The sequence below is a fragment of the Phalacrocorax aristotelis genome, chromosome 13, assembly GCF_949628215.1.
Source record: "Phalacrocorax aristotelis chromosome 13, bGulAri2.1, whole genome shotgun sequence".
NCBI lineage: Eukaryota > Metazoa > Chordata > Aves > Suliformes > Phalacrocoracidae > Phalacrocorax > Phalacrocorax aristotelis.
Window position 1 is genome coordinate 1,243,717 of NC_134288.1, and position 20,282 is coordinate 1,263,998.

The 20,282-nt window shown below is 52.4% G+C and overlaps 2 protein-coding genes across 4 annotated transcripts in view; both read right to left on the reverse strand.

Moving 5' to 3' along the window:
• Positions 1-4,278: 4,278 nt before the first annotated feature.
• Positions 4,279-7,887, reverse strand: SLA2 (Src like adaptor 2). Its single transcript, XM_075108913.1, has 8 exons — positions 7,703-7,887; positions 7,155-7,285; positions 6,948-7,047; positions 6,721-6,807; positions 6,337-6,440; positions 5,473-5,622; positions 5,199-5,325; positions 4,279-5,096 (listed from the first exon to the last, which is right to left on the reverse strand). Exons 2-8 carry the CDS (start codon positions 7,231-7,233, stop codon positions 4,937-4,939), a joined length of 807 nt encoding a protein of 268 aa, XP_074965014.1. The 5' UTR covers positions 7,234-7,285; positions 7,703-7,887; the 3' UTR covers positions 4,279-4,936.
• Positions 7,888-11,192: 3,305 nt separating this feature from the next.
• NDRG3 (NDRG family member 3) overlaps positions 11,193-20,282 on the reverse strand; it is a 68,974-nt gene continuing 59,884 nt past the window's right edge. For all 3 annotated transcript variants that reach the window (XM_075108598.1, XM_075108597.1, XM_075108599.1), the window contains 7 exons: positions 19,388-19,491; positions 18,928-18,993; positions 17,227-17,278; positions 15,785-15,832; positions 15,062-15,097; positions 14,920-14,971; positions 11,193-12,733 (listed from right to left, as the gene is read on the reverse strand). In XM_075108598.1, the coding sequence (XP_074964699.1) occupies positions 12,555-12,733; positions 14,920-14,971; positions 15,062-15,097; positions 15,785-15,832; positions 17,227-17,278; positions 18,928-18,993; positions 19,388-19,491 (537 nt within the window). In that variant the 3' untranslated portion in view covers positions 11,193-12,554. The remainder of the gene's footprint in view (positions 12,734-14,919; positions 14,972-15,061; positions 15,098-15,784; positions 15,833-17,226; positions 17,279-18,927; positions 18,994-19,387; positions 19,492-20,282) is intronic.

Below are 20,282 nucleotides of genomic sequence, written 5' to 3' on the forward strand. Positions count from 1 at the left end.
TTTGACAGCAATATAGTTCTTAACTGTTCCTAAAGTATGGAAATGATTGGTTTCCAGATCTGTCTCATATTAAATACTCTTAATAGGTAAACTGTTATATATTAGTTTATGTCGGCTATTATTTTAGCAAGGAGCTTGTATATTTTATTCCCAAATCCTAATATATGAAATATATCAGGACCTAGTACATGTAATCTGACCCTAATTTTTGTTGCTTTTTTGGTGAATAGCCTGTCAGGGCTGCTGCTGAGCACTTGGCAGCGTCGAAGAGAGAGGAGCAGCTGGTTCATCCTGCTGATGATTCATTTCACAAAGGCTGGGGTGTTGCGGGTAGGAAGCCGCCCTGACCAGAACAGCGCAGCACTGTAACATCTGGAAGTGTGTGTGTGAGACTTCCACGCTGGGAGACAAGCGTGAAGCCAGGATGGTCGTTCAAGAGTGCAGAGACCTGAAGGCGTAGCTTCCCTGAACGGTTCCCGAGACTGGGTGAATTCAGACAAGTGCTGTCCACTGTGCAGTGCAAACTGCATAGAGAAAAATATGTAATTTCTATAGGATTTTCAGGTGGAAATGTCTTTTGCCCATGTAGCGGTGGCAGTTGAGTTTCAGGTAGGTTTGGGAGGGCTGTGGTGGAAGGGAAGAGCAGGTGGGTGCTCTGCCTGTGATGTTCTTCTGACAGCTGCTGTCATACTTTGGGCAGCAGCAGCAGCAAGCCTTGTGTAGAAGCTGCATGGTTACTGTGTGAGGGAGTGCTGCTTTAGCATGAGTACAAAAGAAGGAGCTTTTGATGTATTTGAACAATCCATACAGGGAAAATGCATAGGCACGGGAAGGGGAGAAGCTAGGAGTTGCTGGAAAGTACCTGACACCGGGTGTGCCTGAAGGCAGGGGCAGCCAGCGATGTGCCTTCAGCTGCATTTCTGGTTCCCCCAGTAGGAGGAAGACAAGTCTATTCCCTTTCCTAACAAATTGCCATCCCTAATCTTGTTCTCAAAACAAGATTCCTGTAAAAATCCTGGATTTTAAGGCTAGAGGGTGCATCATTGTGCTAGAGCCTGGCTTGTGAAGCCTGGAGAAACCTGCCACTGATGGCAGATCCAGGCGTGTGTTTCCTGGTTTGATCAAATTGTGTAGGTTTTGCTGATAACTTAGATGTCAAAGTCAGGTTTTGAAGATGTGATCTGCATTTGAAATAACTTGCTGAAACGTGTGCTGTGGATAGCCGTGTTTCTAGGAATGTGAGCCCTCTGATGTGAGCTAGTTCATGCTCCCTATTTTACTTGCTTGGTCTAAAGATACTTGTAGGGGCAGACTCCCACATCAGGAGGCAGTTGCTAAGTCATCTGTCAGCTTTCATATGGGTAGAGTCACCTTGAAGTTCTTCAGCCTAAGAAGTCTGACACAACTATTTTAATATTCTTACTGTTACTTGACCAAAATATTAGGTCTTCTAATTACATGACCTACTGTTCATCATCGTCCAAGACCGTGGATCTCGTTCTTGCTCAGTTCGATGCCAGAGTACCGTCCTTGCCACTTGCAGCACTGGCATTTCATCAGATGGTGAAAGCGTGCGTGACTGATACTTGGTCTGGTTTTTCCAACAGCCTTGTTGAGCACCTCAAGCTACTACACTTTGGAAGAGTATTTTATATCTTTGTACTAATCCTTCAGTATTTGCATAGCAACTCCCTTGTGAAGGGAAAAAACTATGTACAGCTCATGTCTGGTTGATACCAGCCGCAGCTAACCAAAACAAGTCCATTTCAAATGGGCAAGTAGTTAAAAGCAGAAAAGGAAAAAAGCACGTTTTTTTCCTATTAGAACACACATGCAGACAGCTAAACTGAGACCAAAACATCTGGAACTCATCATATTCTGCCTGCAGGATGTTTCTGCTGGTTGGTGCTTGTGTGCTATCGAGGTGTTTGGTCGGAAAAGGCTGAATGTTGCCACAGTATTGTTCGTTAACACGCTGCACCCAGTTTTTAAGGGCAGCGTGGGCCCTCTTTCCCGTTGTTGAGGGATATTGGGTGCATTGGGCTCAAGGGGAGGAGCTGTGTGCTCTTCCCGAGCTTTCAGACCGTGGTGGTTTAAATTATGCAGATTGAGTACATATGCTGTTGCAAGAGACACCAAGGGAAGGACCCGCTCGTGAAGTGGTGGATCTCCATACCCTCATGTGTCAGGTACTGGTTTGCTGAATGCCACGCTGAATCTAGGCTCCAGAAATGGCTGTGTCCTCTCAGTAGAGATCCAAAGCTACTGGAGATACTTCGGCTATTTTGCAGCTCCTCCAAATACCTTCAGAAGTCCCTTTGATCCCAGCAAACGCTTGGTGATTCCAGCAAACGCTTGGTTGGTTGCTCTTGTGAGAGAGGTGCTCAGTTTGGTTTCAGGTGGGTGAGGGGGCACAGAGCACAGGCATGTATGGCCAGGTTACACATCTGGATGTCACTAAGTACTTGTCACTTCAGAGGAAGTCAGTGACAAAGCTTCAGAGGAGGTCATGCCGTACAGTATGGCTGATCTGGCCAAAGTGGCCACACCTCTGCAAGCTCAGTGTGCCCACAGCACGCAGTGGAGAGCATCTGAGAAGTTCCTCTTCCCGTGAGTGTCTTGGGCACTGGAAGCACCTCTGGTGCACCTCTGTCCCTGCTGGGTCTCCACGGCCGCCCACCCTTGGGCGGCTGAGGCAGCTGGTGAGCCCTCTGCTACCCTGTCTCCTCAGGGCTTGTTCTGTCCCATCACAGCCTTTGGTGTCCTAGTTCTGCCCTGCCTGAGACAGCAGCCCTGCAGCCCCTGCCGCTCCCCGCCGCTCTCCCGTCTGGGGCAAGAGCTGCTGCCGGGGGGTGATGCTGGGACCCGCCCTCTGCCTCTTTCGGCTGTTAAAAACCTGCTTTGGCATCTGGCTTTGTGCCTGTGATGTGAACTGGGGCTGTGGTGTCTAACAGTAGGAGGCAGGGAGCAGGGGTGGCAGCACCCCATGCTGGGCACCCTGGGATCCCCCCCAGCAGTTGCCTCTGCTGCCTGGGGTGCCACCGCTGTTCTGGGGTTTATAAAGGTGTTTCCCAACACAAGTGAAGCATGCCCAGAAAAAGGAGCTCTTGGAGCTGGGAATGAGGAGAGCTTGGAGGCTGCTGGTATTGGGATCCAAAGGATTCAAATCAGCTTTCCAGCCAGGTATTTCCCATCTTACCAGTCACCAGGATATAAATATCAGAAGCAGTTTCTTGATGGTGGCTGCCTCTGGTCTGAGGTAGAACCATCACTGTGGTGTGAGAGCATCCAACAACCAGCATCCAGGTTGGAGGTGGAGGAAGGAGGCCCAGGAGCTGGCCTTTGTTCACACAATGTGGGTTAATGGCAAAAATAAAGGAAGAAAACCCCCCTGACCTGCCTTGGGGGTCCCAGGGGTGACAGCAGCAGGCTCAGCTGGCTGCGGCTGCTGGGCAAGGTCAAGGCTGAGGGATAAACCCTGACCGGTGTTCTGTGCCGAAGACACAGGCTCGAGGCTGACGGCTGAGCAAGTGTGTGAAGCTCTGGGCTGCTGTGTGGAAGGAAATGAGAAAGCAGCAGTGGGTTTGCAAGAGCAAGCTCATCAGACATGAAAATGAAGAGGAGATTCGAGCATGTCAGAGGCAGGAAACCTGCAGCTAAGGGGGTTCCTGCTGCACCAGCCTCTAGGTGCAGAGGAAAGAAAGGAAAGTATGTCACCCAGCAGCAAAATTGCTTCTGCACCAGTTTTCACCACAGTGGGAGCTTCAGGCACTTTCCCCAGGCCATGCTTTGCTGGTAAGAGGCTGTTGAAAGTGAAGGCTCAGGCATGTTGCTGTTCTGAGGTATTTGTGCTGCTTTTAAGGCTCCCTCTAGCCCAAAGGTGTAGCTTAGATTGGGGTTGGACAAAGAGTATTTGCATTCTGTGTTTTTGGATCATCTAGTCCTGGCCTGGACCCATTTCCTTCTCCATTGCTCCTAGAACAGCAGTTGTGATGTTAAACATTTTTAAACCTCTAGGGCTCATTAATTTGCCCTAAGTGAGTTGGCCGAGGACCAGACTTGACCCCCGACTGTCAGCTCACCCCAGGTTGGGGAAAGCTGGTGCCAGGGCCCGAGGCAAAGGCCGTGTCAGGAGCAAAACCCCCTCCCCCCCCGCCAGGCTGTGGTGGGTGGAAACCTGCCCTGCGGTTGCAGCTGGCAGTTCACAATTTATTCACAGTCCCTCAACTGTGAATGAGAAGTCCTTTAATTAAGATTATAAATGGTATTGCTGCATGTCTAGCAGGATCCTGTTTTATTGACCTTAAACCCAGTACAATCCATATGTTAAAAGGTTTAAAAATCAGCTACTTCGGATGCAGTATGAGGCTGGTTTCCTCCTGGCTGCTGTTCTGCTGGTCCCAAAAAGCAGACGCGTTGAGTTACGAGTGGGTGAGAGCACAAGGGTCTGCGTCACAGGCCCAGTCCTGCATGGACACCCCACCCCTAAAAAGTTTGTGCATGAAGTTGAGGCATCTGGGCTGCATCAGCTCTTCCCCTACCTGGGCCAGGTTTCAGCTTCTTGGGCATTTGCATCCCATTTCCCTGCTGCTGTGGGAGCACAGATGGAGCAGGGCCCTGTTGCAGCCCACGGGGCAGGCCGGGCTCCTTCGATGTACAGCCTCTACTTTCTTCTCCCATGGGTGCTGGGTGCTGCTTGGGGTGCTCAAATATCACATCCCAAAGTGCCTGGCTTTGGGGAGGAGGGGCCCTCAGGCAGCCCCTTCCTCTAGCATCCGTGCGTGCCTGTTCCCACCTTGGTCTCAGCTGTCCTGTCTCCAGGTCAGTGGCCCCCAGCTCCCACAGCATCGATGAATGATCGTGGCTGAAACCAGATGAACGCTGCAGCGAGAGCCGGGCATCTGCCCCGGGGCTGCAGCCAAGCAGCACCCTGCCCTCAGCTGCTCTTCGCCCCCTTCTTTGCAGGGCCGAGCTCAGGGGCAGCGGTCTCTGTCAGGAGGAGGTAGGAGCTGATGGCTTCCCGCAGGCCCAGGCTGATGGGAGAGTCCTCCTCCTTCTCTTCCAGCGGGGATGTAGACTCCGACAACAGGAGGGAGCTGCATGAGGGCGGATGGGGCGGTCGCTGGGCAGCCCCCAGACGTCCAAATGTCTGGCGGGGCGGCGAGGGGAGCCCCAGCCCCTTCTCCAGCTGTCCCTACCTGTCGATCTTGTCCCAGTTGAGTGATGGCTTCTTCACAACAGCAGGCAGGGCAGGGACTGGGGCCGCCCTCACCCCTTCCAGGGCACAGGGCTCCCTGAGTGGGCAGCACAGCCCCTCTCCGAACTCTGGGCAGGGAGCCGGCAGGGTCAGCAGGGTGCCCCCACCTGCACCCCAAGCCCGGGGGCACCTTCCCCCCTCCCTCCCTCCCTCCCTGCAGGGTGCAGAACGTTCCCCCCCACACACCCAGACTGGCAGGGCTGGTGGGGTGTTACCAGAGTAGTGGTCCACCAGGTCGTGCAGGTTGGGGAAGGTGAGCCGGGGTGAGATGTAGAGCCAGCCGTTTTCCAGGCGGTGGATGCGGTAGTGTGTCACCAAGTCCCAGGCGGCACGCTCGCTGCGGCGCACCGATAGCGAATAGCAGCCTGCCGGGGCGTGGGGCGAGGGGTGTGTGGCCGGGCTGCCGTGGGCACCCACCCCACTCAGCCTCACTGCCCTGCACTCTCCCGCAGCAGGGATTTCATCACCCCATGGGAGTGGCCAGCAGTACTCCTCCCCATGGGACTGCATGGCTGCGAGCATCCCTGTGCCAGCCCCATGCCTTGAGCACCTCTGAACTTGGGGATGCGGGACTGCCAGGACATGGGGTGACCTTGGGCAGCTGCCTGCCATGTCCCATGTGCTCTTAGCACTGGCTGCTGTGGCTCTGTGCCCAAGTTCCCACTGTCAGGTGTCGTGCCAGCCCCAGCCCCACAGCCCCCTCGGTGCCCAGGCAGCTGCAGGGCCACGCAGCACCATGCTAGTGCATCAGCTGCGTGGACTTCAGCACCCAGAAGGCTCTACTTGCGGGGTCCCCTCAGCACCTCATTGTGATGGGGGCTCAGTTTTATTTCAGAGGCTGAGCCTTTTTGCTCCTCTGCTTAATCAAAAGCTACAGGAAGCCTGCTGGTGTTTTTTTCCCTTTTGATGCCCTGTGGCAGAGGCTCAGCATGGAGCCAGGAAACCACTGTGGGGCAGGCTGTTGCCACCAGGTGTGAGGAATGGAAGATCAGCCCCCGCTGGGGCCCCACTCATGCCCTTGGCACCCCAGTGGGGATGGCTGGGAGACAGTACGGGGGATGGGGCCTGAGGGCTCTCACCTTGCCTGGTCTGGCTCTCCCGTATCAGGAAGGACCCGCTGTGGTTGCCTTGCCGGAGCAGCAGCTCCTCTGCCTTCTGCCGGCTGACACCCTCGTACAGCCACCTGTGCAGGCAGCAGATGCTGGCACAGCCTTTCCTGGCTGTGCAGGGACACCCAGTGCCCCAGGTCCTGTCCTGCCCTGGCCAGGGTGGAGGGGACAGCTTGGGGTGCCGCAGCATATGTCCTGGGGACACCCTGGCACACTGTGCCACCTCCCCAAGCCCCAGTGCTGCTCCATGGCCCAGGGAGAAAGGGCAGGACATCCCAGCATGGTGACTGGGGTTTGGCCAGGATTTCTGCGGGAGGGCCATGTACCCTGGAACCGACACTTCCCAGCATTTACCTGTGCCTGACCTTGGCTACGCAGCTGCTGGGGATGTGGCACTCCTTGCCAGACACCTTGGATGCCACCAGCCACCAGTCCCCGTCCCTGCGGGGAAGGGGAATGAGCCATCTTGAGGGGCTGAGGCTGGTGGGAGCAGGAAGGGGACCCCACAAGGACAGGTGCCACCATCATGGCCCCACAGGCTGCACACTGCTCGGTAGTGCCCGCTCAGTGTGGGGACTTACTCGGAGAGGATGTGGAGCTGTTCCCCCATCCTCAGGACAGCGGCTGACCCCGCACTGGAGGGGAAGTCACAGAGGGCCAGGGCCAGGAAGCCGCTGGGGGCTGTGGGGAAGGTGAAGGGGCTCAGAGCTCCCCCAGCACCACCCAGCCCCAGCTGGGGCAGGGGGATGGTGCATGCTGGGGGATGCTGGCAGCTGCCAGGCGCTTACCTGCCTGTGTGGGCTGCATGGTGCCAGTAACTGCAGGGGGGATGCCGAGTGGCTTCTCCCGGCTGGGCAGACTCCCCATCCCTTGGGGGGGTCAACACAAGCCACTGGCCCCTGCCCTCAGCTGCCGCCAGCTGGGAGGGAAGGAGAGGCTCAGGCCTAGCACCAGCAACACCGGGGCCCTGGGCAGAGGGGATGGCACCCCCCTGTATGGAGCCACAAGCCCCACAGCATGGCCATGTTGGGCTGCAGGGTCATGGGTTGCTGGCATTCATGCTGTGCCTCGGGGCAGGGCATTGCCATGGGGAGATGCTAGCGCAGCAGCTCCCAGGAAAGGCAGGGCCAGGGTTTGAAGAAACCACCTCCCCACAACCCCCCAAGGGTGGGGGTGGGTGTCTGGGGACCCATGGCCACAGCTGGGGGCTTTCCACTTCCCCAAGGTTGGCAAGCAGCTGGTTCAGTCCAGCGTGGGGGCATGGAGGCCGAATGCCCCCCAGTCTGCGCTCTCCCTTTGTGGGAAGGGGATGGGACTGGGACGCAACTGCACTTACCTGCCTCTTGCTGCTGTCGCCATTATGTGGGTACCATCAGGGGGATGCAGGCATCAGCCGGGCTCATCCCCCAGGTGCTGATCCAGCATGGCATGCACCCCAGTTGCAGAGGGTCCCACTGGTGCAGCGCAACCCCTGCCGTCTCAGGAGCTGCTTGGTTCACCCTTGTTCCGCTGCTCTAGGACTCGGTGTTTTTGAGTGCTGGGGCTGTGGGCTGCTGCTGTTTCCTGTGACGTGTGCACCCCAGAGCAGGGTTCTCTCTTTTCACTCAGCCAGCCAGTTGCTCAGCTGGGCCCCTCAGTATGGGGCACAAGCCTAAGCAAAGCCCTGAGGACACCCAGGGCACTAGGGTCAGTGCATGGGGCTTGAGGAGGGGTAGCAGAGGAGGGCGGCAGGTGTGTGAGTAGCCCTTGGGGTGGTGCGCCCATAGCATGGCAGGTGGGATACTGCATGGCCATGCACAGGCAGTGCCCCCGCACCCTGCTGCTCCATGCCCAGGTGGGTTTGGTGTGGGAGCAGCCCCAGCTCAATCCCTACACACCCACACCACTCCCCAGCCAGCATCAGCCTCCAGCCAGCCAAGTGCCAGCAGCCACGGCCCTGGGACACTTCTCCCCCCCCCCCAAAAAAAAAAAAAAAAAAAAAAAAAAAAAAAAAAAAAAAAAGCATGTTGCTGCTTCATTTTTTCCAAGCAACCACTCTTCAGCTCAACCAGCACCCCCACCCCCACCCCACTTCCCCCCCAAGGCAAGACCTTGGCTTTTGCGCTCAGCAGCTTCTGTGCTGCCATGCTGGGCTGCCCCGGCCATGCCGTGTGGGGCTCACAGCCTGGATGGGCAGTACTGTTGCACCCCACCCCCACCCCTGCTTACCGCTCCCCAGCCTGGGGCCGGCTGCTCGGTGACCTGCCCCAGGAATGGTGCTGCAGCTAAACAGCCTGCAGGTATTTATGGGTTGCCCTTGAAACTGTCCAGTCATAAACCACTGGGACGGTGGAAACACACAGGAAAGAGTTTTTACAAGAGGCTTGTGTGGCTGTTTGGGTTCAGCTACAACAGCTTGGATGTGGCTCCATCTTGGGAAAACCCTCCAAGGATGGCATCTCTCCCCAACACTAAGCCCACAGCTGAACCACCCACCTGGCTTAAAAACAAGGCAAAAATCCCAATACCAGATCTAAGCCTCCCAAAGCAAAAGTTTTGGCTGTAACTTCTTGCACCATCATCTGGCACCACCAAGGAGCATTTGACTCCGTCTCCTTTCACCAAGGAGCAGGTCCAGCTGTGAGTGTGCCATGTGCGCCAGCCCAGGCAGGTGCTGCCTGTGGCCGCAGTGGGGCCATGGGGCTGAGGTCGGCAGAGTGAAGCTGCTTTCTCGCAAGGACTGTGTTTTTCCCACGTAACGTACGGCACCGTCCAGCACAAGCAGCACTGCAGCCAAGCGGCTGCCTGGCAGAAACCTCAGCCCATGGCTGTGAGACGAGTGTCGACCTGTGACTCAGCGAAACCTTCTGCAGCCTTACCCCCATGCTGCTGAAGAAAAGGATGCACGCTTTTACGGACACAAAGGCTTGGCAGCTTGGGCTGGGCACGCCCTGAAGGAGCTCATCCCAAGATTCTGAGCAATTGCGAATTCAGTCCTAGGGGGTTGGGAGAGCTGGAAAGTGCCAGCTCCATCCACCTGCCCACCCCTGGCTGAGCACCCCCTCCCAGGCATGCCAACTCCAGCTGGAAAAAAGAGGTGTAGGAAACACTCTGGTATTTCAAAGGGAGTGAATCCAACTTCAGTGATGCCCCTCGAGGTGTGGGAATGCACAGCCGTGTCCCGCCCCGCCAGTGGGCGTGCAGCTCACAGCCCAGCAGCTAGTGGGACCAGCACTGATGTGGTTCGGGATCCCAGCCCAGGGAAGCCTGTCCTGAGCTCAAGGTCTGCCCTGGGATTTGGTTGGCATTGCTCTTGTCACCCAAAGAAACACTGTCATTTATTTAACTGATGTCTCAACTTCTATTTAGCCTTAATTTTTGTATTTTTACCAGGAAAAGCACTTGCTTATGTGAAAACAAGTTTACTCTTTACAGTTATCCTCAGGGTAGCAAAATATATGACAACCCTCACCACAAATCCTGCCTTGCTGATGCCTATGAACCACATGGCAACAAAACTCTCCTCTTAACCACCCCCCTTCCAAATTGCTAAAACCTCATGTATTTACACTCCTGCGTTCCTTGTCCATGGGCAGCTGGTAGTTTTGAGCTCTCCTGCTCCACATCATCATAAACAGTACTTGGCGAGCTCGCACCAAGCCCTGCTGCAGAGTGATTTCCTCTAACTCATTTAATTGTCATTTTAATATTGTATTCGCCTTTTGTTTGGTCTGTTGCTGTATTTTCATAAGGGAACTCGAAGAATAATTTCTCAGTGTAGTTAGCTGGCAATAAATCACAGTGCTGCACCGACGTCAGTTCTTCTCTTGCTTACGTTGCTTTGCACCCAGCACTTGCCTTTCGCAGCACTGAACCTCTCGTGGTATCTGGTGGCCCGGTCTCTTTGCAGCCTCCTGTCTTCTACAGACTGAAGCGTAGGTTTGTTCGTTTACTCACTTTGTCACTTCACAACTTGCTCATTAATATGACTGGCCAATTTTTCCCATTTCTCACCTTTCAGTTTGCAATTCATGAAAACGCTTTGTCTCACTTCCTGCAATGACCAATCCCGTGCAGACCTTCCCCAACGCACAAGGCAGCAGGAGTCCACCCCGTGGCCATGACAGCAAGACCAGGACTGATCTGCGACCAACAGTTTAACACCTCTACAGTCCCAGCTAGCTTTCTGTGACAGTTAGATGACACGTCTGAAACCTGAGAGCAAAAGCTGGATCTGAAAAGCAGAAGATGAAAAACCGGTTGTGTTAAACGACCGACTGCTGCGTGTTGCTCCACCTGCGGTGCAGGGGGCAGACGTGCAAACAGACCTCACGCTGCCTTCCAAACTGCCCTCTGCCTTTCGTGTCAACAACCGCCTTGTTAAAGGGCTTACAGGTTAACTTTGTGTTATACCTGTGAAACATGCTGGTGCAGAGCACTGCTCACCAGGGAAGGCAGCTCCTAGTGCTTGCCTGTGTTCGGAGGCAATTCTTGGTGGTGTGCCTGTTTGGCAGTAAACCTGTCATTTGGGTTATTTTTTGTTGTTGGCTTCTTTGTGTGTGGTGCTTCCCCTGCCCCACCCCTAGCACCTGAGACTAATCTCCACTCCGTCAGAGCTGGAAGTTTCTGCATTTTCCACAGAAACCAGCTCTCCAGTGCCTTTAGACAGCCTTCCAGGGGATGCGGGGGCACCTGGCCGTGCTGCTCCTGCATGGCTGCAAGGACGCCTCTCACAAGAGGTGGGCAGCACTACCCCTTCCATGGGAGTTTGCCTCTCACAGTGGGAGACACCAAAACTGACAAAACCGCCACGGGTTTGTGCCAGGAAACACCACGAGCACACAGAGTAACAATGAAACTCATTATAGCTTTATTTAATAACTAGTACAAAGTCCCCCTCAGGCAGAGCCTCCCAATCTCATTCCCTACCTGAAATGGAGCAGAACATGAGCGTGACCCTTGGAGGAGTTGGCTCCCAGTGAGTCAGGACTGCTCAACAGTTAAGAGGGGATGTTTTGCTCATCTATCAAGACCTAGAGAAGCCTGACCATTCACCCCTTTTCTCCCATTAACAGCTAGACCCAGGCACGCAGCAGACGTGCGCCCCTGCCCTCTGTGACCCAGCCAGCTGTAAAAAGGCAGCAGAACTGTGAATTCCACGAAGACAGTAAATAGTACCAGCACAGAGGCATTCACTGCTCACACTCCTGACCTGACTCACACGAACGTGTGCCTGCTGGCGGTCATTTGCATTCACTGGTGTCTTCGGCGCCTGGGTTAATACCCCATGCAGGCACCCTGCCCAGGGCTGGCAGCAGTGGGAAGCAGAGCTGGCAGTGCAGGGAGTTTCTAGATCTCCACTTGGCAAGGGGTACTGCTGCCCATTTTACTACCTATTTGATGTTAAAGATTCACCTGTGCAGAGTAGAATAGTGACTAGGTGTTAACTGCACCTGGCCTTTCTGCAAGAGAGGTAGAGGGTCAGCAGGAGCCGTCTGGAAGCCAGGGCTGCTGTAGTTTAATCCCTTGTACTCGGTTAATAGTGCACCTCAGTTAGTGTAAGTTTACTTGTTAATTGCTTTGCCCTTTTGGGAGGCTCAGGTAAGAAATCACCGCTCCTTCTCAACACACATACAGAGACCAAGACAGTATTTCTGACCATTTGTTTTCCCTCACGGCTGCCTGGCATGCCAAGAGTCCTGGGAACACAAAGACCTTCTGGTGGGTTCTGCACTGCCAAAGAGCATTGCCTGCTCCAGTGCCTGGAGCTTCACATCACCATGGTCTTGCTTTCCCACGTCCCACAGATGCCATACCAACTGCACCACAAGGGTCCTTTAGCAGAAGCACAACTAGAAAGCAATTCTAAACCTCACAAAGCCACAGAAATTATATTCAAATGAACGGGGGAGACAACGGCTGTCATCTGGATTGATATACAGCACAGACAGATGGCATCAGCATGTACAGTAACGTGACTTACTAATAAGACTGTGGAATGTTAACGAGTTTTAAAGAGGCTCTGATGCCAAGGGCATACAGAAAGGACCAAAGTAATGCCAAGTACAGACTACCAAGGAGGTGGCAGCTCAGATGGGCATGCACAAGTTAGAGAGAACAGTTAATGCCATGTTGGACGAAATGCTAGATTCTGAGTGGGTTCAGTGGGGGCAAGTGAAGTTGTCTGAATACAGAAGAGAGGCTCCTGCCTAACAGGATACTTCCATGGTTTGAGGTGCATCCTGGAGGTCAATTCCTTCTGGGGTTCCAGCACTTCCTTCACCATGGTTGCTGGTATGAGACCGGCTGCGGATGCTCTCCCCAGAGCCCACGCTAGAGGAGGAGTGAGTACGGGAGCGCATCAGCCTGGTCATACTAGCTGCTGGCACTGCAAAAAAGAACAAGTGTGTGACTTAGAAAAGGAGGAAGTTCCTAGAGCAAGTATCACAGTCACTCAGATGTGTGTCACTGGGTAAACACAAAAAGAGCTATACCCTCAGGAAGAAAACTCACTCTTCACTGCCAAAATTAAGTCTTTGCACATCTCAAGCAAGATGTTTAAGGCCCAATTTCAAAAGGTCCAAGGTGAGCAAGTGACAGAAGTGTAACTGATCATTTGCAAGTGCAGTCACGGCAAGTGTCTGTGCAAACCAAGGCAGCTGTTGGACAGATGACCTTTTGAAAGTCAGTCTCATCACTCTAGAAAACCACAGAGCTGGAGTCATGCAACAATCAACAAAATACAAATGAAAGGTGAAAAACCATAGCATACACGTTGTACAATGGATCAGCCTAGCTCGCAGCAGGCCAGCAGGACATGCCGAGACAGAGCAATGCACCCCAAGAATCATTCAACTCAGCACACAGACTTGGGCCGAGGCGGATGCACAGTTGAAGGTACCTGACTCAGTGCTTAGGTGGCTGAGCTGCACATAAGGGACTGGAAACAACACGAGACAAGGAAAGGGATGAATACAGGAAAGAGCCAATTAGTTGTGGAGTGTGACTAGCAGCTGCACTGCTCCTGGGATCCCCCGCTACGTTGCCTTCCACTCCCAGCTCAGACACTGCGCTGAAAGCTCCCAATATTTGTGAAAACAGCTGCTAATGAGCATCTCAGGAAGACACCAAGTTGACTCAAAAATCCATCAGGGCCAGACCTCTTCAGTGCCTTTAGCTGGAAATTGCAATGTACCTGATGACCCTACCTGCCCCGCTGTACACACCACAACTGCTCAACAGAGATGTCATTTTCCTATGGTGAGGAAATGGGGATATACTCTGTAACTCCAGACACAGAACAGAAATTCATGTCTTTCCTTGCATTGACAGCATCAGATTTCTGCTAGAAGCCTTCTGCAAGGCACTACCTTCCACCTGCAGTGTCAGCACAGGCAGGTCCCACTGTTTTAGCCAATGTGCAGTAGGCACAAAAATAGCTGTTGAGGAACTGGCTTGTTTACTTCTAGAAAATGGCAAGCTGCTGATTTGCTTCCCTCTTTTCCTCCCTGAGAGAGGAGACCTCGCTGGCCAAACTCAGCAGTGCCAACACAGACTCGCCCACCAAAGTTGGGAAAAGCATTCTGGGACTAGCTACAGAATTAGTAGAAAATTAACCCCCGTCCTTCCCCAGTGCTGCACATCCTATTTGCAAGAGATTTGACTGACAAAGTGCTGCTGAGGTCCTTGCTCTGATGTCAGCACTTGCCAACTTTACCAACACCAGGAACACAAGAGGTGTGAACATTGAAATGACCTCAGGCTGTGAGGGAGCCTTCTCACATGGCACGCTCCTCTGCAGGACCAGGCTCTTCTGGCTGGCCTTGGAGAACACGATTGTCCTACTACGTTCATATCAACTACACAAAGCTCTAAGGAAAAGGACAGCTGCTTCTGAGCCCTGACGCCCATGAGCTGGCAAAGCACTTCTGACCGTGTGTAGACCATTGGCAGTGTCACAGCTGCCACGGTGGCTGTGCTGGTGGTTAGCCAGTCACGTGAACCAACCCCTCCCATAATTCCAGCTTTTGAAGGTTCATCATCCACAGGAGGAAAGTCCTAGCCCTGGCCCCAGGTGTCTTAGAAGTCACCCAGCTCTCTGTTCTGCCATCAGAGGGTTTCATTCTGAGATATCGCTTACCCCTGGTGAGAGTCTGAAAGAAACAGGCATGTCTGAGGAGGAAGGAAAGAGCTCTCGTGTACCCATCACAGCTGTGAGGCTGTACTGCTAACACCATCCCCTCCAGAGAAGGTACAGACAGAAGATTTCAGAGGATTTACCGTTCTTGGGAGCATGCTTTTCTGGGCTGGCACAAAGATGGCCTTACAAGGTTTTACCAACACCAGCAACCTAAAAGGGGTCACCACTCCAGCTGCAGTGCGGATTACACATAGGTCAGGGAACAACATTGGCTTGCTAAGGCTTGTTAGCACACCAGCGTGGATGGATCTCCTGGCAACCACACTAAATCAAAGGTGGGGACACAGATGCCAATGGGCTCAGATGGACCAGAAAGGCTGAGTTCCCTTCGCAACAACCCCGCTCCAGAACAGAAAATTTCATTTGTCACTTACTGTAGCCCATTCCCTGCACAAAGTACTTGAAGGCTTCAGTCAGCTTGCCAGGCTGCGGAAACAAAGCGCGGCTTTAGTGCGAGCAGAGCAAGGGGCTCTGTACGACTCAAATGCTGTGGGACAGTCGAGAGGCATTTCTCACCTGAACCACCTGGGGCAGTCCCCCACAGTCAGCCATCTGCAACAGAAAACAAGGGAGGTTGAACCATCCTTCCCACCCCAGGAGGACAACCCCAGAACCACGCCGGCACTGCCCACCCTACCGGGGCTGATGGCACCAAGCTGCACTGCTATATGAGGCACGCTTCTACCATCTTGTCTCTAAAGCTGAAGCAAGGCCTGGTGATACATCTTCTGGGAGTCTGTTGCTGCAGGAACCCAGCACCTTGGAGGCCGTACTATCAAGTGATCTCACGACATACTCTAGAAGCCCAGGAGTAACTCTCCACCGTCCTGGCTCTTCCTGCCGCTCTTCCCAAACCTGTCAGTTTACAATTTTATACAGCAGCTGCCTGGCACGCTGCAGAGCCATAGGTAAGGATGGGAAGGACTGATATAAAGCTAGAAAAAGTGATGTTGGTGGTGGCAGAGAGCAGGGTGGAAGCAGGGCACCTTTGCTAACTCTCAGCAGGTCCTCCCTGCCAGTTGAAGATAACAGAGAAGTGGCCATGAAGGAGGGATTCAGGGTCCCCCAGCAAACTCTCCTCTCCCAAGTCCGGCTCCATGCAGGAGAGAACACAGCCCTGAATGACTGTCCACAAAGTTCTTACAGCTAAATGTATGAAAGGCAAAAACCTAAGTGGAGCTAGCCTCAGCAAAAATAATGTCTTTGTGGAGGCTGGAATGATTCTGGAGTGGCACTCACCTTCAGAAGGGTAGTTTTGGTTGGGTCAAGACGTGAATTGCATTCAACCTAAAATAAAAGAAGGAAAGAGGGACATGATATCACACAGAAAACTTGAAGAGTCAGATGTAAAATGCAGGGCAGCTGCACCGGAGGCAGTGGCTGTCCTCAACAATGGGAGCTTCTCGGGGGCCAAGAAGGGCTGAGCGAGAAAGCAGAGAGCATGGAGGAAGAGAGCAATGAATGAAAGATGCAGAGAGGAAAGGCAGGTGTTCTCATCCAAGGGGATGTTGTGGTGACAGAATGTCACTGTTCTGAGAGATAGGGCCGTGAGTACAAGGGAAATCATCCCCTGGTTTTGGGGATGCGCCATGAAACCCTGGAGCATCTTCTGGATTCTCACAGCAAGACTGGGAGGGAAGGAGACTTCTGTGTGGTGCAGAGTGGAGGGAGATCCCCTGGCCAGACCAGGAGGCCACGGCCACCTCTTCTTTGTAAGGCTGCTGCAAAAAGGGGGCCCTACAGGAAAAGCAACCCCAGCAGGGGAGGTTATTATGAGGTGGGAACCTGGGCAACCAGATATGCAAGCCAAGATCTAGAAGACCCTATCCTGTTGCCCAGCTGGAGCTAGGAAGCAATGAGAATCCTCAGGCATGTTATCCTAGTAAAGTCAAAACTTGAAGAATGTCTCAGACTTCCAGACCAGATAGCCTGATGAAAAGGCAACAAGCTATGACCAGAAAAATGCCTGCACAAGTTCTCCACACAGTTCCTAGGTCCAAATTACTCTTTTAGAAGACTCCTACACTCTTCCATGGTTTCTTAGGACAATTTCTTTTGTTCGCAACCCCCTGGTTTCCCCACAACGTCCACCACAGCCGTGCTGCACTGAGCTGTGTCCCATTTATAGCTGTGCTGGGAGGGAAGTGGGTTATAGATGTCTCCAGAGAACAACAGTAACGTGATGCTTCTGAAGTGTTGCCTTCCCTATCATACAGTGCTTTTGCAGAGCTCTGTGTGACTCCCCACCACAGGAACTGGGAGTCACACTGCTTATTTTTAAACCCCAGGTAGCCTCAGTACAACAGCAAGAGAACAGTAATTCATGACTTGAACTGAACTCCAGGCAGCAGCCTGGCAGAGCTCAGGGAAAGACGCATGTTCCTGAACGGGGCTCTCTGCATTGCTTGTTGACCAAGATGCTTGGGCACAAGGACTCTTATTCAGATCCTGCCATCCTCACCTTAGAGCTGCCCTGCAGGGCCATTAAGCCTCCTGAGCCTTGGCTCTCCCACTAGTGGCTGACAGGTCTCAATAACTGGGGGACTAGAAAAGAGCTTGGGACAAAGAGCCACTTTCTGTGAGTAGCTCTGGGCAAGGTGAAAGCACTGCTGGGTGAGGCAGGTTTGCTAAGTGATTTGTGGGGCTAATGTCATCAGAGGAAAGACTTCACATATACATACCACTGCTTCCACAGCAGGTGAGTTGTCACCAACCACTAGCAAGGCAGGGCACCTGGTCAAACCCCAAAACAGAGAGGTATTACTCAGGGCATCTAAGGGATTTCTAAGAAGGTTGAGCTCTGTGAACCAACAGCCCCATGAAATGTTAACAACACTCAGCCAGCAAAATCCCTACCTCCAACCACATCATGGCATTTTGTTGCATCAGAATATCCTCCAGGGCTTGCACATGCACCCATGCTGTCCCCTCCATGCGCACCAACTACCACTACTGTTGCACACATATTAAAAGATGTGCCTAGGGCTGGAAGAAACACCACCCCAGGCTGTAAAAGGGAGCATGCTCTCTGAAATGCATGTCTGCTAGAAATTTAAGAATAACCACATCCAGCAGAGTTTAACTCTTCTGAGGCTGGCTACTGCTCAGCGCTGTAATTTGGTTTGGGTTTTAGAAGGAAACACAAAAGACGTGGGGGAATATATTGAAAAATGTCATTACACCAAAGCCTCTGTTGGCAAATCTGTGCCTTCATATCCATTTTTATATGCATTGTAACTCTAGAATAATGATTAACATTCCATGTGTAAAACATACATAGGAGGTCACTGACCAAGCGGCTGTGAATTTACACTATTCATTTACAGATCAAGGTAAGAAAGGGGTGGCTAGAGGCCCTACTTTTGTGTGTTGATTAGATGACCAAAATTAGACTAGAGAGGCTGTGAGCAACAGACCTCAGTCAGTGGAGTACCACCTCTAAGGAGACACAGGATCTATATGCAAGTCTACTGGCACAGAGATCCAAACCTCCACAAGAAATATTTTAAGGGTCTGCAGATCCCTGTGAGTCATTTGAATGGACAGAGAGTGCTCTGTGACTTACAGCTGCCTGCACGACAGAGAGCAGCATGATTGGCTTTGCCTGGAGACCAAGCAGGGAAATACACCTCTTTCAGGATAGCCAAGATCTAGAGGGTTTGGCGGTGGATGTCTAAAACATTCCTGGGACTGGCAGGAGCGGAAGGCCATTCAGTCACGGCAGAGCGAAGGCAGCAGTCTCTAGCCCAGCCCAGACATCCTGCCTCAGGACTGCAATTCACAGGCTTCATGTGCTCTACACATTGAAGGCAATTTGCCCCTTTTGCTTTCTTGCTTGGAATCTGAAAATTTACTTATACTCCCCCTGTGCTGATTATCACCAGTTCTCCAGTGTCTGTCCCCTCTCAGCTGTACCCTGCACACACTATCCTCTCCCAGGTGAAAGAGTCACTGCCAAGGTAGGAAAGCACCACTGCATTCTCTGCATTCAGAACCCACAGCCATCTCTGGGAGAATTGCGCAGGTAACCTTTTTTTGGCAAGGTGGAGACAGGCAGTCAGTGGCAACAAACAAAAACCTGCTTCCCTAATTTTTCATGCGAAACCACCAAACTAACAGCTCAGCAAATGCAGTGACTGCTGGGTGGATACACTTATTCCTCTGACCCTGCCTTATGGAGAATCTCAGTGAGTTCTTAATGAAAGGGCTTCTAGACACCTCTCTGCCCCACTCTAGCTGGCAGCACTGCACCAAAGCCTGGGACAGTCTGAACAGTCTTCCCAGCACTTGGCCTCGTGGGGTTCTTGCTGAGAAGCAGCAACGGCTTTTCTGCTGAAGGGACTGCACACTAAACTGATACAGGCTGATTCAGAGCAACTTACTTGAGTGTTTTTGTAGTATTTTCATTGATGCCAAGAACTGGTCTCTCAATTTCCAGGTCTCTGCGACTGAAAGACAAAACAGAACAATTCTCCATCAAATCAGCAGAGGAAACTGATTTTTGTGGGAGCATACAAAATCCAATCAGGAATGCTGGCTCCAGCACCCAGGCAACAGGTTATCACTCCCCATGTCACACCATGAGCAGGAGCCCCAGTAGTAACTGCCGGAAAACAAGATCCATGCTCTCATGGCAAGCTTGCTGTGTACCTAGAGAGATGATCTACTGAGGCGTAAAAGGGTCATCCAGGCATGAGGCTGAGCTTGGCTCAGGATAAGGGCTGAAGACTAGGCTTAGGACAGAGGTTCATATGACATAATATCCAATAATACATACGGCAGCAAATCTACTCAGCATGGGAGCTATGGGAGCAACATAGCAGGCAAAAAGGTATCCTGTACCTGTTGTATGAGGTGAGAAACAGCTGAAGGTTATCTTGGTTAATGTCCTGTGCGATATGAAGCCTGTACGTTTGGATCAAATCTAGATTTGCCTGCAGTTCCTCCTGTACAAAAGCAGAAGAATTTAAAGACAGGAAACATCATCTTTTTCACATGTAAAGAAACACTACTCATAAAAATACGGAAGCATTAAACTGCCTCCATACACATCATGCCCCTGTGAACAACAACAGAGAGGGCAGCAACTCCAGACTGCATTCGTACCTAGGCTATGTTAAATGTTTCTGTGACACGACTGTTAAGTGCCACGCTTTGGTAATGTGACCACACTTTCACAAATGGCAGTGCAAGTGCTGCTGCAGGAGTACAAAGGTATCCTGAGATGGGATAAATTAGCTCCCGACCTTCAGTAATGCTTATACAGATACAAATCACACTGTTTTAGGACGGTCTTCCACTTAACTTTAAAGAAGCAAAGCTCTATAGGTAAGCCCCAGTCAAGACTGGGACAAAAGGAAAATTTAATCCCAGCACCCAGTTCTATGAAGAAACTGCATTCCAATGAGAACTAGAGAGAGAAAGAGGGAAAAGGGAATGCAAGGAAGCACTACATATAATGAAGGGGCCTGAAAGCAGGGTGAGAACAGCATGTACTCTAAGCAGGAGGAAGCTACACGACTCCTTCCTGTGCTGATGTGTGCTGTTGCAGGAGGGCTCCAGGCCAGGCACTGATCTGCTACATGTCATATATAGTGTGCTTCAGGCACAGACCCTTTCAGTTGCCCAGTAAGCTTGCTGGTTGGGAGCCAGCAAATCCCTAGCAGAAGGCATTACTGTATCCAAAGTTTTCAGGAGGGGCTGGTTTACCTCTGCTGAAACTGAAAGGGAAGTCGAA

Bases quoted from the DNA above. Each gene is read 5' to 3' on its own strand.
- SLA2 (XM_075108913.1), bottom strand. From the start codon at position 7,233: ATGGGGAGTCTGCCCAGCCGGGAGAAGCCACTCGGCATCCCCCCTGCA. The intron at 5,326-5,472 runs GTAACACCCCAC...CTCCCTGCCCAG, and splicing joins CCTGGTGGACCACTACTCTG to AGTTCGGAGAGGGGCTGTGC. The intron at 5,097-5,198 runs GTAGGGACAGCT...GCCCTCATGCAG, and splicing joins AACTGGGACAAGATCGACAG to CTCCCTCCTGTTGTCGGAGT.